At 47.9% G+C, this 19,624-nt stretch overlaps 1 protein-coding gene across 1 annotated transcript; it reads right to left on the bottom strand.

Moving 5' to 3' along the window:
• Nucleotides 1-652: 652 nt before the first annotated feature.
• prrg2 (proline rich Gla (G-carboxyglutamic acid) 2) lies at nucleotides 653-16,808 on the bottom strand. Its single transcript, XM_069908362.1, has 6 exons — nucleotides 16,664-16,808; nucleotides 14,730-14,893; nucleotides 10,721-10,760; nucleotides 9,594-9,723; nucleotides 7,319-7,489; nucleotides 653-3,069 (listed from the first exon to the last, which is right to left on the bottom strand). Exons 1-6 carry the CDS (start codon nucleotides 16,752-16,754, stop codon nucleotides 3,039-3,041), a joined length of 627 nt encoding a protein of 208 aa, XP_069764463.1. The 5' UTR covers nucleotides 16,755-16,808; the 3' UTR covers nucleotides 653-3,038.
• Between the last annotated feature and the right edge of the window lie 2,816 nt (nucleotides 16,809-19,624).

Genomic DNA, 19,624 nt, shown 5'->3' with positions numbered 1-19,624 from the left:
GCCCAGTGTCCGCACTGTCTAAAGGAAGGAGACCAGAACTGCATGCAGTTCTCCACCAGTCTCCTGCACAGCCAAACATCTCTGCTTAAATTCAATCCCTCCAGCCAAGCCGGTCAACATCCCATTTGCCTTCTTGCATCTGCAGACTAACGCTTTGTAGCGGCAGTAAGGGCAAGTGTTTTTTGTTGATGGCTTTGTCCCAGAAACAAACAACAGCCAAAATCCACCGCAGTGTGAAATATTGAGGCAAGTGCAGTGATTCCCTTCAGAGGGATTCTCAAGCTATGGGTAGGTGAGATGCAAACCAAAGGACACGGGTTAAGAGTGAAAGGTTTAAGGAGAACTTCTTCACACAGAGAGCGGTGGGGGTGTGGAATGAGCTGCCAGGTGAAGTGGTGAATGCAGGCTCAATTTTAATATTCAAGAAGAATTTAGACAGGGACATGGATGGAGGGGGTATGGACTGGGTGAAGGTCAGGCGGACTAGGCAGAAAAATTGTTTGGCATAGACTAGAAGGGGCAAAGGGCCTGTAACGTTCAATGGTTCTATGAGAAAATTAGATCCCACTGAGAAATTTTCTTGTATATCATTCAAGTGAACCTATAGCCTGCCTTGTGAATATTTATTACTGAGTTTACTAAACAAAAGAACTCAAGCTACAAGCCAGTTTATTACAAAGAAGTTATTGTACAATTATTTAATCTATGTAAAATATTAACAGGCAAGGCACAGTAATTTTGGTTATCCCTTTCTGGGCCTTGTTAGAAAGTTTTAACCATCGCCCCTTCTTTCCCTCACCCTGCCAATCCATTTCCTCGCCTGCCTGACTAACACTGGCAACTCCCTCCTCAACTCCAAATTAAGGAAAATTCATCTGTGGAGTATTATATACAAAATAAATCTGGGTGGGCTCAAAACTGGCCAATAGAATCAGCTTCCCCAACTGGAAGGGCGGCACGGTTAGCCCAATGTTCGAATCGGTGCTGTCTGTAGGGAGTTTATAAGTTCTCCCCGTGTCTTCGTGGGTTTCCTCTGGATGCTCCCGTTTCCTCCCACCTTTTAAAAAAGTACCAGGGTTGTAGGTTAATTTGGGTGTAATTGGGCACGACGGGCTCGAGGGCCTGTTATCGTGATGTACAAGTTCATTTAATTTTAAACAACCTTCGACCCAAAACGTCATTGGACCATTTGGGCCTGTGGATGTCATGTGACCTGCTGAGTTCCTTCAGCAACTCTGTCAACCAACTGGAAGGTTGGATAAACTTGCTTCCATTGGTACATTGGCTTCATGCGTTTGGCACTTGGTGGTCGATCACCCAGGGTGAGCTCTCAGGTGCAGAACCAACAGCCATGGGGAGTGAGCTGCCCTTTCACCCAAAAGTTAATCTTCGGGCGAACCAAAAATGTTCAGAGGAAAGGTAGGTGCGGATTTCCAGGTGAAGCCAAGGATGCATATTTTGAACTGTGGTCATTGCCATACAAAGTGTGGTAGGGAGAATGTACACAGCAAGATCCCACAATCTGCAATGACTGCTTTGGATTGGTCTCAGGGAGCAGATTGTAAGCAGGAGACTGAGAAAGAGGACATAAGGACGATCAGACCCGTGGACACTCGATGACATTAAATGGGGTGGGGGGGGTGAAGAACAACAAGGTTCCTGTCTCAGGAATATCTGACCCAGACCACACGTAGGTTACAGTCAGGAGCTGTGTCGAGGAGAGCAGACAAGGAGAGGGAGAGAGCTGGGAGCACAGCACAGACTCACTCCTCCCTCGCCCTCCCATCACAACCGTTTCTGAGATCCTCTTCCATGCGAAGCTTTTGCTCGTTTCCAGCTCATGAACAGTTCTAGGGAACCAAGGACAGAGTCTATTACAGAGATGGACAGGCAAGAGGGGTTGGAGAAGACCAAGAGTTGGGAAGAAGTCACCAGGACTTTCAAGATATCAATAAGATTGAAAGAGTGCAGAGATATTGCCCAGAATTCAGGAACCGAGTTAAACAGATTAGGACTTGATTCCCTGGAGAATAGAAGATTTGATAGAGGCTCTTAAAATTATGAGGGGTTTAGACAGAGTAAATGTAGGAGGGCTTTTTCCACTAAGGGTGGGTGAGATACAATCCAGAGAACGTGGGTTAAGGGTGAAAGGGGAAAAGTTTAAGGGGAACTTCACAGTTAAAGTGGTGAATGCAGCCTTAATTCTAATAATAATGATAATTCCCATCCATGTGGATGGGAGGGGTATGAAGGGCTACAAACTGGGTGCAGGTCAGTGGGACTGGGCAGAAAAATGCATCAGCACAGAGTAGAAGGGGCTGCTTATGTGCTGAGGTTGTATGGTTAGCAAGGTATGAATACAAAGACTCCTGCTGTTAGCAACCCTGCCCTGCTCCCTCACACAGGTGGTTGTGACAAGCCACCCTTTTCCCTCATCTGCCTGCTATCACAATAGAAGCATGGTGGGTCGACCTCTCCTCCAGTTTCACCACTGTCTATCCCACCCCCACATCTTCCCCTTCCAAAGCATCATTGGAAATGGAGAAAGAATTCAGATGATAAAGTCCCCTCACTCTCCTGCCATCCTGGTCCAGGACAGAAGATCCACGAGAGAGGATTTAGGCAGAGTATTCTTGGACACGATCCATCTCTACCACTGTGCAAGTGCGCAGGTGAGTGGCCCTGCACCAGGTAACGCGGGCAAAATGTTCAGTAGAAGACTGGATCAGTGGAAATAGTGTTCCATCTCCATTGATCAATATTCAGAAGGAAGCAACCGTGCTGGAGAACATCCAAGGGTTTGCTGGTTCTCTGAAATCCTGGAAGAAGGCAGGCCAGGAATTACCCCCCACCAAAGATTTCCAGGCCTCCCTCCCCCCCCATCCCCACTTCAACACCCACTCAACCACCCAGTCTAGTTTTGTGATTCTTGTAACACAGTCCAGAACTTTCTCCCATCTCCATATTGCAAGACTTTTCCACCCACAGGCAGTACCAGCAGAAATGTAGAAGGAAGAGATCTGATGGGATTCCAGGTCTCAGCTGGGTGTGCGTTCCTGTGCGGATCCTCTGCAAAGGCATGAATACGGGTTAGAATTGGCTGACATCTACTTTGTACAACATACAGAAGCACTGAAATGCTTACCTGCTGCAGCTGATCAGGTCAAGTCCCTGTAATCCAGAATTCAAGCAACCGGCAAAAAAAAAAAAATCCGGGCAACATAAATGGGTGAAAAATACTTTAAAATTGGCGCGCCTCGCATTTTATTCTCCATTCACTCAGCACGCAGCCTCAAGCAACCGGAAAACTTTCTTATCCGGCATCCACCAATCCCCATAGGTGCCGGATACCAGGGGTTTTACAGCTCCCTAATTTGAAATGGCGCAGAAAAGATAGGTAAATATTTGCAGCTGCAGTTGGAGCAAAGAAAAAGTGAGGTTTCTTTCAGCCAGAGGACAGAGATTATGTCCCACAGATGGCAGTGGAGGCCAAGTCATTGGGGATATTTATAGCAGAGGATGATGGTTAATTAGTCAGAGCATCGAAGGTTATGGGGAGAAGGCAGGAAAACGGGGTTGTGAGGAAAACTCGTCATCTACAATTCGAATGGCAATACTCAATGGGCTGTGTGGCCAAATTCTGCTCCTACAGACTCACAGTACAGACAGATTATTTTTGTGGTACCAGAAGAGACTGTGGTTAGTTCAGGGTCTAATGGGAGGTTCATGACACTAATAGCAATTGGGAAAAATCTGTTCTTGAACCTGGAGGTGCTGGACTTCAGGCTTCTGTATGTTTTGTGGTCATGTAGTCATAACACCAGCAGTAGACCAGCGAGGGGCTCATCAGCTGAAGGAACTGACAGGTCCGTGACCACAGTGGTCAACCAGTGAGGGGCCCAGCAGCTGAGGGAGCCACACAGGCTGTGGTCAGGGAGCCAGCAAGGCCTGCTGGAGACTGGCTCATGGGAACCAGGTATCGGAGCTGTGATGCAACAGGGTGCCGAAGGGCCAGAAGGGCCCCCCGAAGAGCCCCTAGCACTGAAGGCTTCCCGATTGGATCTGGAGCTCGGGTTGACGATGAATCGAACAGAGGATGGTGTGGCTGAAGAGGCCGTGGGAGTGCTGGACGTGAACAACCAGGGACTCTGAAGGGACTCTCTCTTGCTTTCAGTCTCGTATTGTAAGGGGCGCTGACAATACCAACTGTGTCTCTTTGCCTTAATGGCAAGCAAAAGTTAAAATACAGTACAGTATCCAGCACCTATGGGGATTGGTAGATGCTGGACACATGGGTCACTAGCAGGGTGCGAATCACACCGGTTTATACCATTAGAGGGGGGTGACACCAAAATAACTGGCTATAAAATTTATGTGCAGTTTTTCAGCAGAAATTTAAAATGTCCCTGCCGTTAGTTATAACAGCAAAAACATTTTCCGTAAGCCCAGCTGACAGGTTTCAATATACCTACAAGGCTAAACTCGATACCCATTTACTTTTTGAAGCTTCTAACGTGCTCCAGTCAGAGTCGTCATTATTCCCCAAAGACAACGACGCTTCGAATCGCGTGGTTTCATCTGCATGCGCTACCAGCTCACGCTGTTGTTTTCATTGCTGCTGGTGTTTTTACTGTCGCTGCTTTTGTCAATGTTGTGGTCACTAGTATTTGTGAACCGATTATCAATAACGTTTTTGAGAAAGAAGTAGTAATTAAAAGGAGAAAAATTTAAAAAAAAAGGTTCCGCCCAGTTACTAATAATGTTGTAACTAAAGGTGTAATTTTAATTTTGCTGGTTGTTTATCTCACTACATTCAGTGATCTATGTGAATTACGATTCACCAGTAACATTACTAAGGATTCTGTATGGTCTGGTATGGGAGGAGGTCCATGGGCGAGGAGGGGTGGTGGGTGACACCGTGAGTTACCGCACTGGGTGACACCACTGATGCTGGATAAACTGAATTTTCCAGTTGCTTAAGATTCTGTGTTGTGTGATTAACAGTGAGGTGCACTCATTTTAAACCCGTACTTTTTTTAACCTAGTTATTTTCCACAATTTATTTTTGCCGGTTGCTTGAATTCTGGCTATCAGGGGCTTTATTGTATATCATGTATGTTACATTTTTAATGTATTATTACATGACAATAAACCTTAAGTGGAAGAGGTTAAGACCAGGGTGATGGGGGTCCTTTATAATGTCAAGGAGGAGGCCCTAGCCCCTCAAACCTGCCCCACCATTCAATGTGGCCATGGCTGATCTGTTAACGTGGCTCAGGCCATCGCCCAATCCAACCTCCCCTCCATTGACTCCGTCTACTGCCCTCCGCTGCTTGGGGAAGGAGCCAATCCACCCCGGTCATGCACTCTTCCCCCACCCCTCCCCATCAGTTAGAACACACGGGAGGCTGAAAACAAGCACCTCCAGATTCAAGGACAGTTATCAGACTATTGAATGGACCTCCTATGAGTTCTCCAACACCATCAGAATCAAGGTTTATTGTGTCATGGAAATTGTTGTTTCTCGGCAGCAGTGTTGTGGAAAACAAAATGCAAAATAACTAAATAAATTACAATGGAGTGGCAACAAAACTGAAAAAAAAACAAATGTGGTGAAAAAGTGAGGTAGGTTCATTGTACGTTCAGAAATCTAATGGTGGAGAGGAAGAAGCTGTGTTTGTAATGTTGGGTGAACAACCTGTAACTACTGATGCTTCACCAGAAATTTCTGACATCTCCTCACCCATCACAGAGACCATTTCTCTGTGATCCCGTAGATAAAAGGACATTCCCATTGTGAGGTGATGCCTTTTGGAGAGTCAAACCCGAAAGCTGAGTGCACGGTTAATGGTCGGATGTTTAACAGCGTGGAAGAACAGAGGGTCGAAATCCATACATCTCTCAAGGTCACCACACAGGTTGACATGGTAGTTAAGAAGGCCTATGTTATGATGGGCTTCATTAGTCAGGGGAGGGGATCGAGTTGAAGAGTGGAGAGGTCATGGTGCAACTCCAGCATGATGCAACTCTAGCATGGTGCAAATCACACTTAGAATATTGTGTTCAGGCCTGGTCACCTCATTACAGGAAGGATGTGGAAGCTACAGAGAGGGGGCAGAGGAGATTCACCAGGATGTGGGCTAGATTGGAAAACAAGTCTTGTGAGGCAAGGTTAGAAGAGCTGGGACTTTTCTCTTTGGAGCAGAGGATGAAAGGAGATTAGTAGAGGTCGACAAGATTCTGAAAGGCATAGATAAGGTGGATGGCCAGCACCTGCTTCCCAGAGCGGGAATAGCAAACACCTGAGGACGTGTGTACAAAGTGAAGTGAGGAAAGTTTAGGGGAGACACTAGGAGTGAGTTTTTAAAAACAGAGTTGTGGGTGCCAAAAATGCTTTGCCAGGGATGGTGGTGGGAGGCTGGAACAAGAGGGGGATTTAGGAGACACTTAGACAGGCACATGGATGAAAGAAAAATAGAGGGCTACAAGGAGGAAGGGTTTTGTATTTTTTTGGTAGGAATATATAGGTCGTAACAACATTTAGGGCCAAAGGGCCGGTACTGTGCTGCAGTGTTCTACGTACACTCAGGACCAGAACAAAAGTGTGGAAGTTTTGATTAATTTGCAGCCTAGCTTAACTTGCATTTAACCAATGCAAAAAATTCCATGGCCTTGCAATTTCTCTGGAAAGTCATTCTGCCCCTGCCCCAGGGATCAAGGTGCCATCACTTCCTCGTCCCTCTCTCACACTGGATTATCCTCCCTGGGTCACACCCCATCACACTTTGGCCCACAGGGGCATCACAGCCAACCTCAGCCAATGTACGAGGACCAATCATTGGGTCAAGACCTCTGGTCGTTGCCATGGCTGCAAGCAGACAATCCGATTGGTTACTGAAGTTAGAGCCTTTGAAACCTTGCAGTCTCCAATACTGATCAAAGGTCAATCACCCAGTCAAAATGTCATATAGCAGCAAAATAGAAATGGTCTTTCCTTTGTGCACTTTGTGAGAGTATCAGAGGTGGGGATTAAATCCTGATTGATGGACAATATTTAAAAAAAATGTCCAATTGAGTAATGAATAATGCACTCCCCAATTGGCTGAAGGTCATATTGATTGACATGTTGGTTGATCAATAGCACAAAGAGGAGGTGGTCATGTGACAATGCCTCTGCAAATACCCGGCCCATAGTTGTCAATTCCAGCTTGGGAGTCACTCTGCCTTTAGTTACCAGGCAAGGGGCGGGTTCACAGAGCTGTACAGGATTTGTTGAGATAAAGAACTGAGTTAAAGCAAAACAGACAACTGTACACACCCAGCATACGGAGGGGGCGGGGCATCATAATGCCCCGATCTGCTCAGGGCTTCGTCGTAGGAGGGAAGTCCAGGGGCGTTGGTTGGTAGGGTGGTCAGGGGCACGTTCTCGCCCGCGGCTGTGGAGGGCTGGTTTATCCTGCTCAGCACTGGTCCTCGGTACTCTGGAGGCCTGGACAAGGAAAGGAAGTGGAAGAACATAAGAAACAGGAGCAGGAGGCAACCATCCAACCCGTCGAGCTTGCTCCACCATTCAATGCAATCACGACTAATCTGATAATACTCATCTCCACCCACCTGCTTTTTGCCCCATATCCCTTAATTCCCTGACTATGTAAAAATCCACCCAACCTTGCCTTAAATGCAAATTAAATTGCTTCAATGGGCAGCGAATTCCACAGATTCACCCCCCTCTGTGAAAAGCAGTTCCTCTGCATCTGTGCCCTAAATCTACTACCCTGAATCTTAGGGACATGTCCCCCTGTTCTCCCCCACCAATGGAAACAACTTGCCTACTTCAATCTATGTCTTTTGTAATTTTATAAGATCCCCTCTTGTTCTTCTAAATTCTAGAGAGTATTTAGAATTTAGCCCCAGACAACTCAATCTCTCCTCATAGACTAACCCCCTCATTTTAAAAAATCCAACAGGCACTGTAAACAGACCAATTTTCCCCTTCAAGTCCATGCCGCCCAACTTGCATCTCAATAACCCACACCCTGGTACACTTTTGAAGGGTGGGTGGAAGACCCACACAGACACAGGGAGAACGTACAAACATAGGATTCGAACCTGGGTCTGGTCCCTATCGCTAGTGCTGTAAATACACTGCGCTAAATGCCACGCTAACCGTGCCGCTCATCTCTGGAATCAACTTGGTGCACCTCCTCCGAGATGCCTCCCCGTTACACTTTCAATCAGGCTTCCCCTCCCCCCCCACCCCCATTCTGCTTCAGCACAATGGAGGAAAGACATGGGGGCTTTGGAAAGGGTACAGATTTCCCTGGATTCTGCCTGGACTGGAGGCTATGAGGCACAGGAAGAGGTTGGACACACTTGGGTTGTTTCCTCTTGAGCAGAGGGGTGACCTGATGGAAGTTTATTAAATTACAAGTGGCATTGACAGGGGGGGTAGACAGCCAGAATCTTTCTCACTCCATTGTGGAAATGTCAGTGTGGAAGTGTTTCAGATGAGGTGGAGAAAGTTTAAAGAGAATTGTGCGGGACAAAGCTGTTTTTTTAAATACACGAGACAGAGTTTTTTTTTTAAATGCACAGGCTCGAAGCACGTGGCCAGGGTATGCCAACTGGACCAGCTGCCTTCTGTACATCCACCCTACTCATGGTGGCCCACACATCAGTGATGGAAATTTAAAACAGTATTTCGTCGGCTCGTGATTAAATGGCGAGGCTGAATAGCCTATTTCTGCTCCTATGTCTTTTGGCAGCACGTTGAGTACAGACTTAGTGGGTCAAGGCCCCATTCCTGTGCTGTTGTGTTCTATCTGGGATAAGCACAGAGTACGACAGCTGGCGAGAGGGGAGGGAATGAGAATGTATTTCAGGGAACAGGTTGTCATTTGGAATCACAGTCCCAATGCTTGATGGAGGTGGTGATTCTCAAGAGGGAAGGTTGGAGAGAGTGACCCAACTTTAATGGCATCTGATCTGCACGTATTAGCTTTTATTTCTCTTCTGGCGAGGGGACGGAGGGATGTTACCCCTCCTCATCACGCTCAATGGCTACGTGACGTCATGTTTAAGAGTCGCTGCTCAATTTCCAATTTGAATTTAAAGTTTCAAACTTAGGTGGGGAGCCTTGAGTTACTTTTATAATCTTTGATTTGTTATGAAGGTAGAAATGTCGACTGATGAGGTCATTTATCTCTCTGATAAGAATTCTGTCTTTCTTTTTTTTGTGGCCAAACAGGTTCTTTCTCAGTAGTGGAATTTAGATTTTCCTTTTTTGTAATAAAATATCGATTGCTTGATTAAAATGTGAGATTCCTTGGATTAAATGATGCAAGTGTATCTTTTAGAATTTTAACATTTATCATTATTTACTCTGTATTTTTGGATGTGAAATTTCAATGTTAATAAAAATATTGAAAAAGGAAAGGGATTGTTGGAAACATTGTCAGTGTTCTGGTGAATTGCGGAGCACTGGGAACTTCCCCCAAGACCCAGGGCTCGAACAACGGGCCAAATGGCTCTGCTGCCCCTCAGCGCTGCGAAGGGCAGGCGTGACGAGCCCTATCCCGGCAACTGGCACCAACCTCTCTGTTCGCTTCCCTCTCCGTTTGCAGAAGTAGACCATCAGGAGTCCCATCAGGATGAGGATAATGAAGCCACCAATCAGCCCCGCCACCAGGCCAGCGACGTCGAACCGGTGGGCAGTGGGACCCCCTGCAGTGGGGGAGAGACAGCAGAGTTAACTCCGCTGGGATCCAGGCTTCCATGCACATCACTAATCTTCCTCCACCCTCTTCCCACACACTTTATTCCTCCCATCTCTCCCCCCCAGGATCCACCTCTTGCCAACGCTCCAGGGATAATTGACTGCGACCAACCCGCACATCTTTGCACAGCCCAGAAGCAGGTCCTTCAGTCAAACATCTCCAAGCTGATAGAGTTGTCAGCCCAAGCTTCCCTGTGCTCAGCCCAGATCCTGCTGAACCTTTCCTATCTGCGTTGCTGTCTAAATGTTGCCATCAGGAAAGAGGTGTAGGGGCCACAAGAATCATGCCACCAGGTTCAGGAACAGCTGCTCTCCCTCCACCATCAGACTCCTCAATGACAAACTCAATCAGGGACTCTTGCTTTGCACATTAATGAATATTTATTTTCTGTATTTAAATTAAAATTTAGACATACAACACAGTAACAGGCCCTTCTGGCACACGAGCCCGAGCTGCCCAATTGACCTACAACCCCCGATACACTTTGAAGGGCGGAAGGAAACTGGAGCACCCGGAGGAAGCCCACGCGGACATGGAGAGAACGTGCAAATTCCCTGCTGGATTTGAACCCTGGTCACTGGCGCTGTAACCAGTTGCGCTAACCGCTACGCTCTCCGTTTCACTCTTTTCTATGCGCATCTTTTCTTGAGTACAGTTTTTTTTTGGCATCACCAATAAGTGGTAATTCGGCCTGGCCCACAGGAAAAAGAATCTCAGGGTTGTATGTGATGTCATGTATGTTCTCTGACAATAAATTTGAAATGGCTTTGAAACATCAGTTTCTCTGGCAGCAAGAGATTGCTAGGTTGGTGGGGCCGGATGGCCTGTTTCTGTGCTGAACGTCCAGAGAGGAAGGGGACTGCCAGGGTAAAGATTCACAGCTAACAGTATATTAACAAGCTCCGTAACCTTACACCGGTTGATAACTCAGCACCGTTGCTCACCTGGTTTCTGGGACTGCTTGTACTTATCCCAGAAAAGAAGCTGAAGGAAACAAACACATACCGTCACTCAGAATAAAAGCATAAGCGAAGGTTGCAGTGAGACAGGTCCAGGAGTGTTACCTCACAACAAGACCACGGAAATCTGCATTCAATCTCCTCTTCCCCCCCCCCTCAATCCCGTCCCACTCCCAGATTCCCTAGTTCCCCCCCAAATCCCCTCCCACTTCCAGCTGACCCTCACTCCCCACCCTCTCCACTGATCCCCTCATTTCCCCAGACCAGTCCCCACCTTCTCCCCACATCTCCCATTCCCAGATCCCTACCCTCAGACCCTCTCTCCCAACATCCCCTTGACCTCACAGACCCTCTCCCCATATTCCCCACCCTCTCTCCACATTCTCTCCCTCAGTCCCATCCCACTCCAAATCCGTACCTTTTGCCATCACCCCTCCCTCCCCAATCCATTCCCTCCCTCCCCAATCCATTCCCTCCCTCCCCCAGTCGGTCCCCACATTCTCCCTGGATCCCCTCATTCATCAACACCCAGTCCCCTCCCTCCTTCAGTCCCACCCCACTTCAAATCCCCAGTCCATCCCCCCCACCTTTGCCCAGTGCATCCCCTCCTTCTCTCCACATCCACTCCCTCCCCTAGATCCATCCCACTCCCAGATCCCCTCATTCCCTCAATCTCCACCCTATCATATCCCCTCACTCCCCCAGTCTATCCCCATCCTCTCCCTGGACCCCTCCCTCTCCCCAGATCGCTGACCCCGACCCCAGTAATTATTGCAGAAAGCATCAAGCCAATAATCTTTGGGCCCTGAATGGGGAATCTCATGATGACTCGTGTAGCAACAGAAATGTTGTGTCAACCCATATATTTCTTTAAAATAGGTACTAAACCCTCCCTACCCCACATCCCTCTATTTTTCTTCCATCCACGTGCCTGTCTAAGAGTCTCTTAAATGTCCCTAATGTTTCAGCCTCCAGCACCAACCCGACAAGGCATTCCAGGCACCCACAACTCTCTGCGTAAAATCATACCCCTGATGACTCCCCTAAACTTCCCTCCCTTCACTTTGTACACACGTCCTCTGGTGTTTGCTATTCCTGCCCTGGGAAAAAGGCGCTGGCTGACCACCCTATCTCTGCCTCTCATAATCTTGTAGACCTCTATCAAGTCTCCTCTCATCCTTCTTCACTCCAAAGAGAAAAGTCCCAGCTCTGCTAATCTTCCCTCTTATGATTCATTTTCCAATCCAGGCAACATTCGGATAAATATCCTCTGCACCTTCTCCATGGCTTCCACATCCTTTCTATAATGAAGTGACCAGAACTGAACACAATACTCTAACTGTGGTCTCACCACAGACTTGTAGAGTTGCAACATGACCTCTATACTCTTGAACTCAATCCCCCTACTAATGAAGCCCAACTTCCTATAGGCCTTCTTAACTATCCTATCAACCTGCGCGGAAACCTTGAGAGATGCATGGATTTAGACACCAAGGTCCTTCTGTTCCTCCACACTGTTAAGTATTTGACCATTAACCTTGTATTCAGCCTTCTGGCTTGTCCTTCACCTCACAGTTATCCAGATTGAACTTCATCTGTCACTTTTCCAGCCAACTCTGCAACCAGCCTATAACCTTTTGCAACCTACAACAACCTTCAACACCATCCACAACTCCTCCAACCTTCGTATCATCTGCTAACTTACTAACTTATCTTTTCGTTTCTTCATCTGGGTCATTTATAATAACCATAAATAGAGGGTCCTAGAACATATCCCTGCAGAACTCCACTAGTCACTGACCTCCAAGCAGAATACTTTCCATCCACTACTACTTTCTGCTTTCTATAGGCAAGCCAATTTTTAATCCACACAGCCAATGTTCCATGAATTTCATGTCTCATGACTGTGCCCATGGTTTTGCTCCCACCCAAAGAATTAACACTTTTGATATTGTTCAGATTCAAAACCCCCAGAGACCCATATTCCTTGGCCATGTAGCATGGTGTTGAGTGTGGAGGACATGTGCCTCTTTTCCTGTCTGGAATGTGTGGATTGTGGGTGGTCACGTGTCCTCCACATCTAAAACTTATTTGGAAGTCACATCACCTGTCAATCAAGGTTGGACTGGTCACCCATTAGTGCACACCTTGCCGTTGGCTAATTTAAATCACCTGGGGTCATTATTGACTGGAAGCACAGATTAGCACTTTATATAACATCAACGCTCAGCTCATTCTTTCTCTCTGCCTCGTGGTCCAAGCCCTAGACATCGCTCTACGCCAGGTCACTACTGTGGACAACGCTGGAAGTGATGGATCAATACTTGCAGGGAGCCACAACCCCTGTTGGTCAGGGAACCGGGAGCATGTGTGTGTGTGAGCAGGTAGAGTACAGGTTTACCGTTGTCGGAGTCCAACCGAAGTCCGAGGTGAATGTCTATATCGTTGCTTACGTGAAATAGTGATCGAGTACCGTTTAACATTCTCCCGTTTGTCTCCCGTGTGTTAATAAAAGTTACGTGTGATTGTAACACTGGTGTCCAGACTCGTCTCTCTGTGAACCCACTGAACCTGATACTCCTCCCAACAGAACCCATGGAAACCGTCCATTTAAACTCTCCACACTCTCCTGTAGGAGCCCATCTGCACTAATGCCATCTCCCAACACTTTGCCCAGAGCCTTCTATGATCCAAGTGCTTGTCTACACAGTCAGCGACTCTGCTCCCAGCCCGTATCAGGCTGTCCACTCCAAGGACAGGCTGTCCACTCCAAGGCTGAGAAAGACGCCCCCTCTAAAGTTCTTCCCCCACCAAATCTACAACTTCTCTGGTTTCTGCTAACCCTCTTCCCATCCCTCTGTCTCCTTTCCTCCAGCTCTCCACCCCCTTCCCTCTCCATTCGGAGTCATCCCCATCCCCCCCCCACTTGCTGCTGTGCCCTCCCTCCCTTATCCACCTATTACCTCCTGCCCGTGGGACCGTGCACCTCCCCCTGCCCCTCCACCTCACCATTTTGTTGGGGTGCCTGCTTACAATTTGCTTACACCTTGATGAAGGGCTCAAGACTGAAACGATCATTATGTATTTTTACTATATAAAGGACACAGTTTGACCTGCTGAATTTCTCCAGTGTTGTGTTTTTACTTCAATCACTGTGTCTGCAGACCATATCTGATCTGGGGAAAGGTTCCTGGAATCTACCCTATCCACACCGCACAATTTTATGCTCTCCTGTCCACTCCAGGGGGGGGGAAAACAGATGCAGAACTGAAGCACCCTGTCCCAGGCAACATCCTGATGCATCTCCTCTGCATCCCACCAGACCCTGCAGAGGATAGTGAAGTCAGCGGAAAACATCATTGGGGACTTCCTTCCTACCATGAAGGACGTCGACAACTCTCGATGCAGGCGAAAGGCAATAAACATTGTGAAGGACTCCACACACCCCTCGCGTAAACCGTTCTCCCTTCTGCCATCTGGTTGCCACACTCGGACCCTCATGTCCAGAGTGGGCAAGTTTTCCCCCCCCAAGCCATCAGTCTCCTAAACTCCCAGAACTTTTGTGGATTGTGAACCATGGACTTTTTCTGTATATGTCTAAATATTTTAATGTGTTTAACTTCTATTCTAACATATTTATGTAAATATGCTCCATGGTCCTAGAGAAACGTGACCTCTTTACCGCGCGAGCATGGGAATGGATGTCAAATAAAGGTGACGACTTAACATCTTCTAAAACCTCCATTTCTTTCCCACCACGGAACATCAGATGTTGCCACTTGTGCCCTCACAATTCCAAGCTTGGCAATTCTCACCGTGCCCCAAGCCCCTCCTCTAAAGCCTTTCACTCTGACCACAATCAGATCATGTCTCCCTCTCCACCGCATATCTCCTAAGGACCCATTAAAAGGCATCCCCCAGAACATCTGCTGGTGTAGTTATTGGCAATAGGAGTGAAGCAGATCAAGCTGTCGCCTCTGGGGACGATACCTACCGTCTTCTCGTTGTCCTCAAAAACTTCGTGAGCTTCCTCGAAATTGCACACTTCCTCGTAGCATTCCCGCTCAATGTTTCCCGGGATGATGAGTTCAAAATCCCAGCTGTTGTACAGTAGTTTCCGACTCAGAAAGAGAGTGGCTTCACTTTCCCCCAGAAACACTAAAACCAAATAGACAAAGTTGCAAATATCACAACATACGTTCCAGAGTGTGTATCTCCATTTGTCTCTCTCTCTCTCCCTACCCCCTCTCTCTCCCTCCCCCTCACTCTCTCCCTCCCCCCTCACTCTCTCCTTCCCCCCTCACTCTCTCCTTCCCCCTCCCTCTCTCCCTCCCCCCTCCCTCTCTCTCTCTCCCTCCCCCCTCACTCTCTCCCTCCCCCTCACTCTCTCCCTCCCCCCTCACTCTCTCCCTCCCCCCTCACTCTCTCCCTCCCCCCTCACTCTCTCCCTCCCCCTCACTCTCTCCCTCCCCCCTCACTCTCTCCCTCCCCCCTCACTCTCTCCCTCCCCCCCTCTCTCTCCCTCCCCCTCACTCACTCCCTCCCCCCCTCACTCTCTCCCTCCCCCCTCACTCTCTCCCTCCCCCCTCACTCTCTCCCTCCCCCCCTCACTCTCTCCCTCCCCCCTCACTCTCTCCCTCCCCCCTCACTCTCTCCCTCCCCCCCCTCACTCTCCCTCCCCCCCCTCACTCTCTCCCTCCTCCCTCACTCTCTCCCTCCCCCCCTCACTCTCTCCCTCCCCCCCTCACTCTCTCCCTCCCCCCTCACCCAAAGATCTGCGTAAAGCAGTTGAGGTGTTAAGGATGGAAAGGATTCTCAATGAGCAAACATTTTCCCTGTACTCAGGAGGGAAGTGTAGGCTGGAATGATGTGTGTGTACCCTTCCTCACAGCTCCCAGTGGACCCACTTTCAATCCTCATTTCAAATGTGCTGTCTGCGTGGAGTTTGCACGTTCTTCATGACCGTGTTGGTTTCCCCCAGGTCGACTAATTACCCTCTCTACACCCCCAAAATAATGTATGAGTTGGTGGGTTAGTTGGCCGGTGTAAATGTATAGGTGAGGGGCAGAATTAAGGAGGGAGCAGTTTGAGTTAATGGAAATGTTGAGAAAATAAAATAGGCTCAAGTTGCATTAAGGTAACTGGGTGCATAATGTTCAGCGTGCACCCAATGGCAGAGGGGTCTGTTTGAATTTAGGAGCAGGGAGGTTATTCTGCAAATGTACTGGAGCACTGCGTGAAGTTCTGGTCTCCTTACTCGAGGAAGGACGGACTGGCTTTGGAAGTGGTGCAGAGGAGGTTCACCAGGGATTCCAGGGATGAGGGGATTAGTCTATTAAAGATTGGGTCGTCTGGGACTGTTCTCGGTGGAATGAGAGGGGATCTTGTTGAACATATATAATTATGAAAGAGAGGTAGGCAAGTTGTTTCCATTGGTGGGAGAGACCAGAACTACGGGACATAGCCTCAAGATTCAGGGTAGTAGATTTAGGATGGAGATGAGGAGGAACTGCTTCTCCCAGAGGGTGGTGAATCTGTGGAATTCGATGCCCATTGAAGCAGTGGAGGCGACCTCAGTAAATATAATTAAGACAAGGTTGGATAGATTTTTACATAGTTGGGGAATTAAGGGATATGGGGAAAAAGGCAGGAAGGTGGAGATGAGCCCATCATCAGATCAGCCATGATCTCATTGAATGGGAGAGCAGGTTCGACAGGCTGAAAGGCCATCTCCTGCTTCTACTTCTTACGTTCTTGTGTGCTACATCATTTTATAGAGGCCAACAGAAATCAATGTGATGAGTTAAACTGGCATTCTTGGGGATACATCACAATGGGAAGGAACTTTTATTGGGACAGCACAAACTACATTTCCCTGTTGACATCCCAGGATTACTGAGAGCTGTTATTTATGGCTGGTGCACCCACCTTCTCCCCGCGTCAGTGCCCGTGCCTCACCACAGGTGTGGGCCAGTGCCCATGACACAAAGGCAAGGTACAGGTAACTGTCAGGGACCATGCTGGAGCCTCTTCGGACCAGGCAGCACGAGGTTGTGAGTGGAGCAGGCTTCCTCTTGGAGACAAAAAAAAAAACAAAATACAGTTATCCTCCCCAACACACTCACCCACCGCTCTCCTAGGTCCCTGAAGTTAACTGATCCTTCTATCCAAGAAACGCCAATCCACCACTCCGCTCCATGGAGGAAGGATCTCCCAGTCACCCGGCCAACTCTAATTGGGCGAATTTCTGGAAGTTACATCCTGTTACTTCCTTCATTGTGTGTGGCAGAAGATTATTGGGGATATTTAAAGCTGAGGTTTTGGAGTCCTGAGGGTCTCAAAGGTTACGGAGAGAAGGCAGGAGAATTGGGTTGAGGGAAAATACTTCAGGCACAATTTGAATAGCACAGCAGACCTCGATTGGCCAAATGGCTTCTGTACCCAGGTCTTGCAGTCAGTCGTCCTGGTGAAGGGGCTCCCTCAGTGTTGTTGAAGAGGGTTCCTGGTGGTGATGATGAAGTCAGGGTGGTATGAGGGGAAATCGTCTTAAATTCAGTACCAGAGAAACTGTAGAACTTGCAGTTTGTGTTTTGTGTAGTCACACCCACCAAGGCACTTCCTCGACAGTCCCTGTCAGCTGATTCAGTATAAACAAACTGAAAAGCTTCCTTCAACATTGACGGCAAGTTGGTGTGCAGCCAGCGGTACCATGACTCGACTTCCTGACCCTGCTGTCTATCCCCGCAGTCACTTTGGGTAACCCTTCAACGTTCAGACATCACGATTCTCGCACTGAATGGAGGGCACACATGGAAGGAGAGGTGAAAGTGATGAACAAGTGTGTTTGGATGCTTCTCACCTCTGCTGTTAGAGTTGGGCCCTCGACGGGGGGAGTTGGAAACTGCCAACATTTGGAGCAGCCATTATCAATGAGGGCACCACCCCCCCCTTCCCCCCCCCCCCCCCGCCAGGGCCCACAGCACATTTAAGTAAAACACAAAAGTCTGCAGACACAGTGATTGAAGTAAAAAGACGACGCTGGAGAAACTCAGCAGGTCAAAGAGTGGACTTTATAGAGCAAAGATAAAGATACAGAACCAACATTTCAGGCTTGAGGCCTTCATCAAGGTACAAGAGATAAAGATATATTACCTACATAGCACCTACCCTTTGACCACAGGAGATACTCCACTTGCACCCACACCTCCTCCCTCACCAACATTCGGGGACCCAAACAGTCCTTCCAAGGGAAGCAACACTTGTGAATCTGCAGTGGACATCTCTACTGCATCCGGTGCTCCCTTGTGGTCTCCTCTACATCGGAGAAACTGGCCACAGACTGGGAGATCGCTTTGTTCAGCATCTCCACTATGTCTGCAGTTTCCCGACAGTGTAATGGGACCTGCATGGGGACCCCTTTCCCACACCCCAGAGACCATGATCCCCGTCACTGTACCGGGGACCCTGTTCCCCGTCAAACGCACCGGGGACCCCATTCCCCGCATCCCATCAACACACCCACTCTCTGTAAAACATATCCCTCTATGAAACATTTTACAAAGAATGAATCAAATGTGTCTCAGCATATCAAAAGCAGCAAAATCCAATAGTTTGGTACATCTTGGAGGTCTCCAGATGTAGAAGCTTGACTGAACATTAAAAGATTGTGTTGCCAATATCCTCCAAAGCACATTAACTGCCTTCTGTAACAACACACCATGAGAGCTTTCTAAAAGACTGATTAGTTGCCAGGATTCCGAAGTAGAACTAAAATTTGGCTGCTGTAGCATCCCGAGAGTCCCAAAGGACAGGAAAGGAGGAATATCATTGTGAACTTTCAACAATTAAATCAACTTGTTGTCTCCTCAAGTTAATACCTGGTGAACATTGCAAGTTTGACAGCAATTTAAGCTCAAAAGTCAGCAAATAATGCAGCGTGGCTAATCAATAAGCCAACAGGATATTGGAATGAGTCACCAAAACAGTAAAATATAACTGAAGAACTTGTACAATCGCCCTGGGGAACTCCTGCCCAAGGATAGGGCTTCCATTCTGTACCTGAACTAAACAAAAACCCACTCAGATTTGTACATGACCTCAGGATGCCCCACAGTCAAAGTATTTTTGACACCTAGCCACTGTCGTACTCTAATGGGATCTTGCCATGGACCATGTTTTATGCACAGTAGGATCCCACAAGCAATGCTGATTGCTGGGAAAAAACATCTACATCAACAGGAACTCACCAGACAGTGCCTAGAGGAGATGGGGTTCAGTGTTAATGCCTCAACTGAAGGCAACTGTTCAACAATATGGTGCTCTCTCAGCACACATCGACACTTCAGTCAAAGTCCCACTCCGGAGAAGTGAACCAAGGATTCCTTGATTCAAGTCAAGCTGAAGCTCACCCAGTCATTCAGGAGTGGAAAGTACACCGATTAGTTGTATCACTGCATGGTTTGGGAGTTCGAGTGGCGAGGCATGGCATTAAGAAGGCAACCAACATCAGAAAGAGAACATAGAACAATACAGCACAGTACAGGCCCTTTGACCTTTGATGTTGTGCCGACCCATATATTCCTTCCTAAAAAAAATGTACTAAACCCTCCCTACCGCGTAATCCTCTATTTTTCTTCCATCCATGTGTCTGTCTAAGAGTCTCTTAAATGTCCCCACGAATGCTTCAGCCTCCACCACCATCCCCAGCAAGGCATTCCAGGCTCCCACAACTCTGCATAAAAAAAACCTATACCTGAACATCCCTCCTTCAACTTTGTACAGATGTCCACTGGTATTTGCTAATCCTGCCCAGGGAAATAGGTGCTGGCCATCCACCCTATCCATGCCTCTCATAATCTTGCAGACCTCTATCAAGTCTCCTCTTGTCCA

This window comes from Narcine bancroftii, chromosome 13 (assembly GCF_036971445.1).
Source record: "Narcine bancroftii isolate sNarBan1 chromosome 13, sNarBan1.hap1, whole genome shotgun sequence".
Classification (NCBI taxonomy): Eukaryota; Metazoa; Chordata; class Chondrichthyes; order Torpediniformes; family Narcinidae; genus Narcine; species Narcine bancroftii.
Note: the sequence above shows the minus strand (reverse complement) of the source record. Positions and strands in the feature narration are given on the sequence as shown.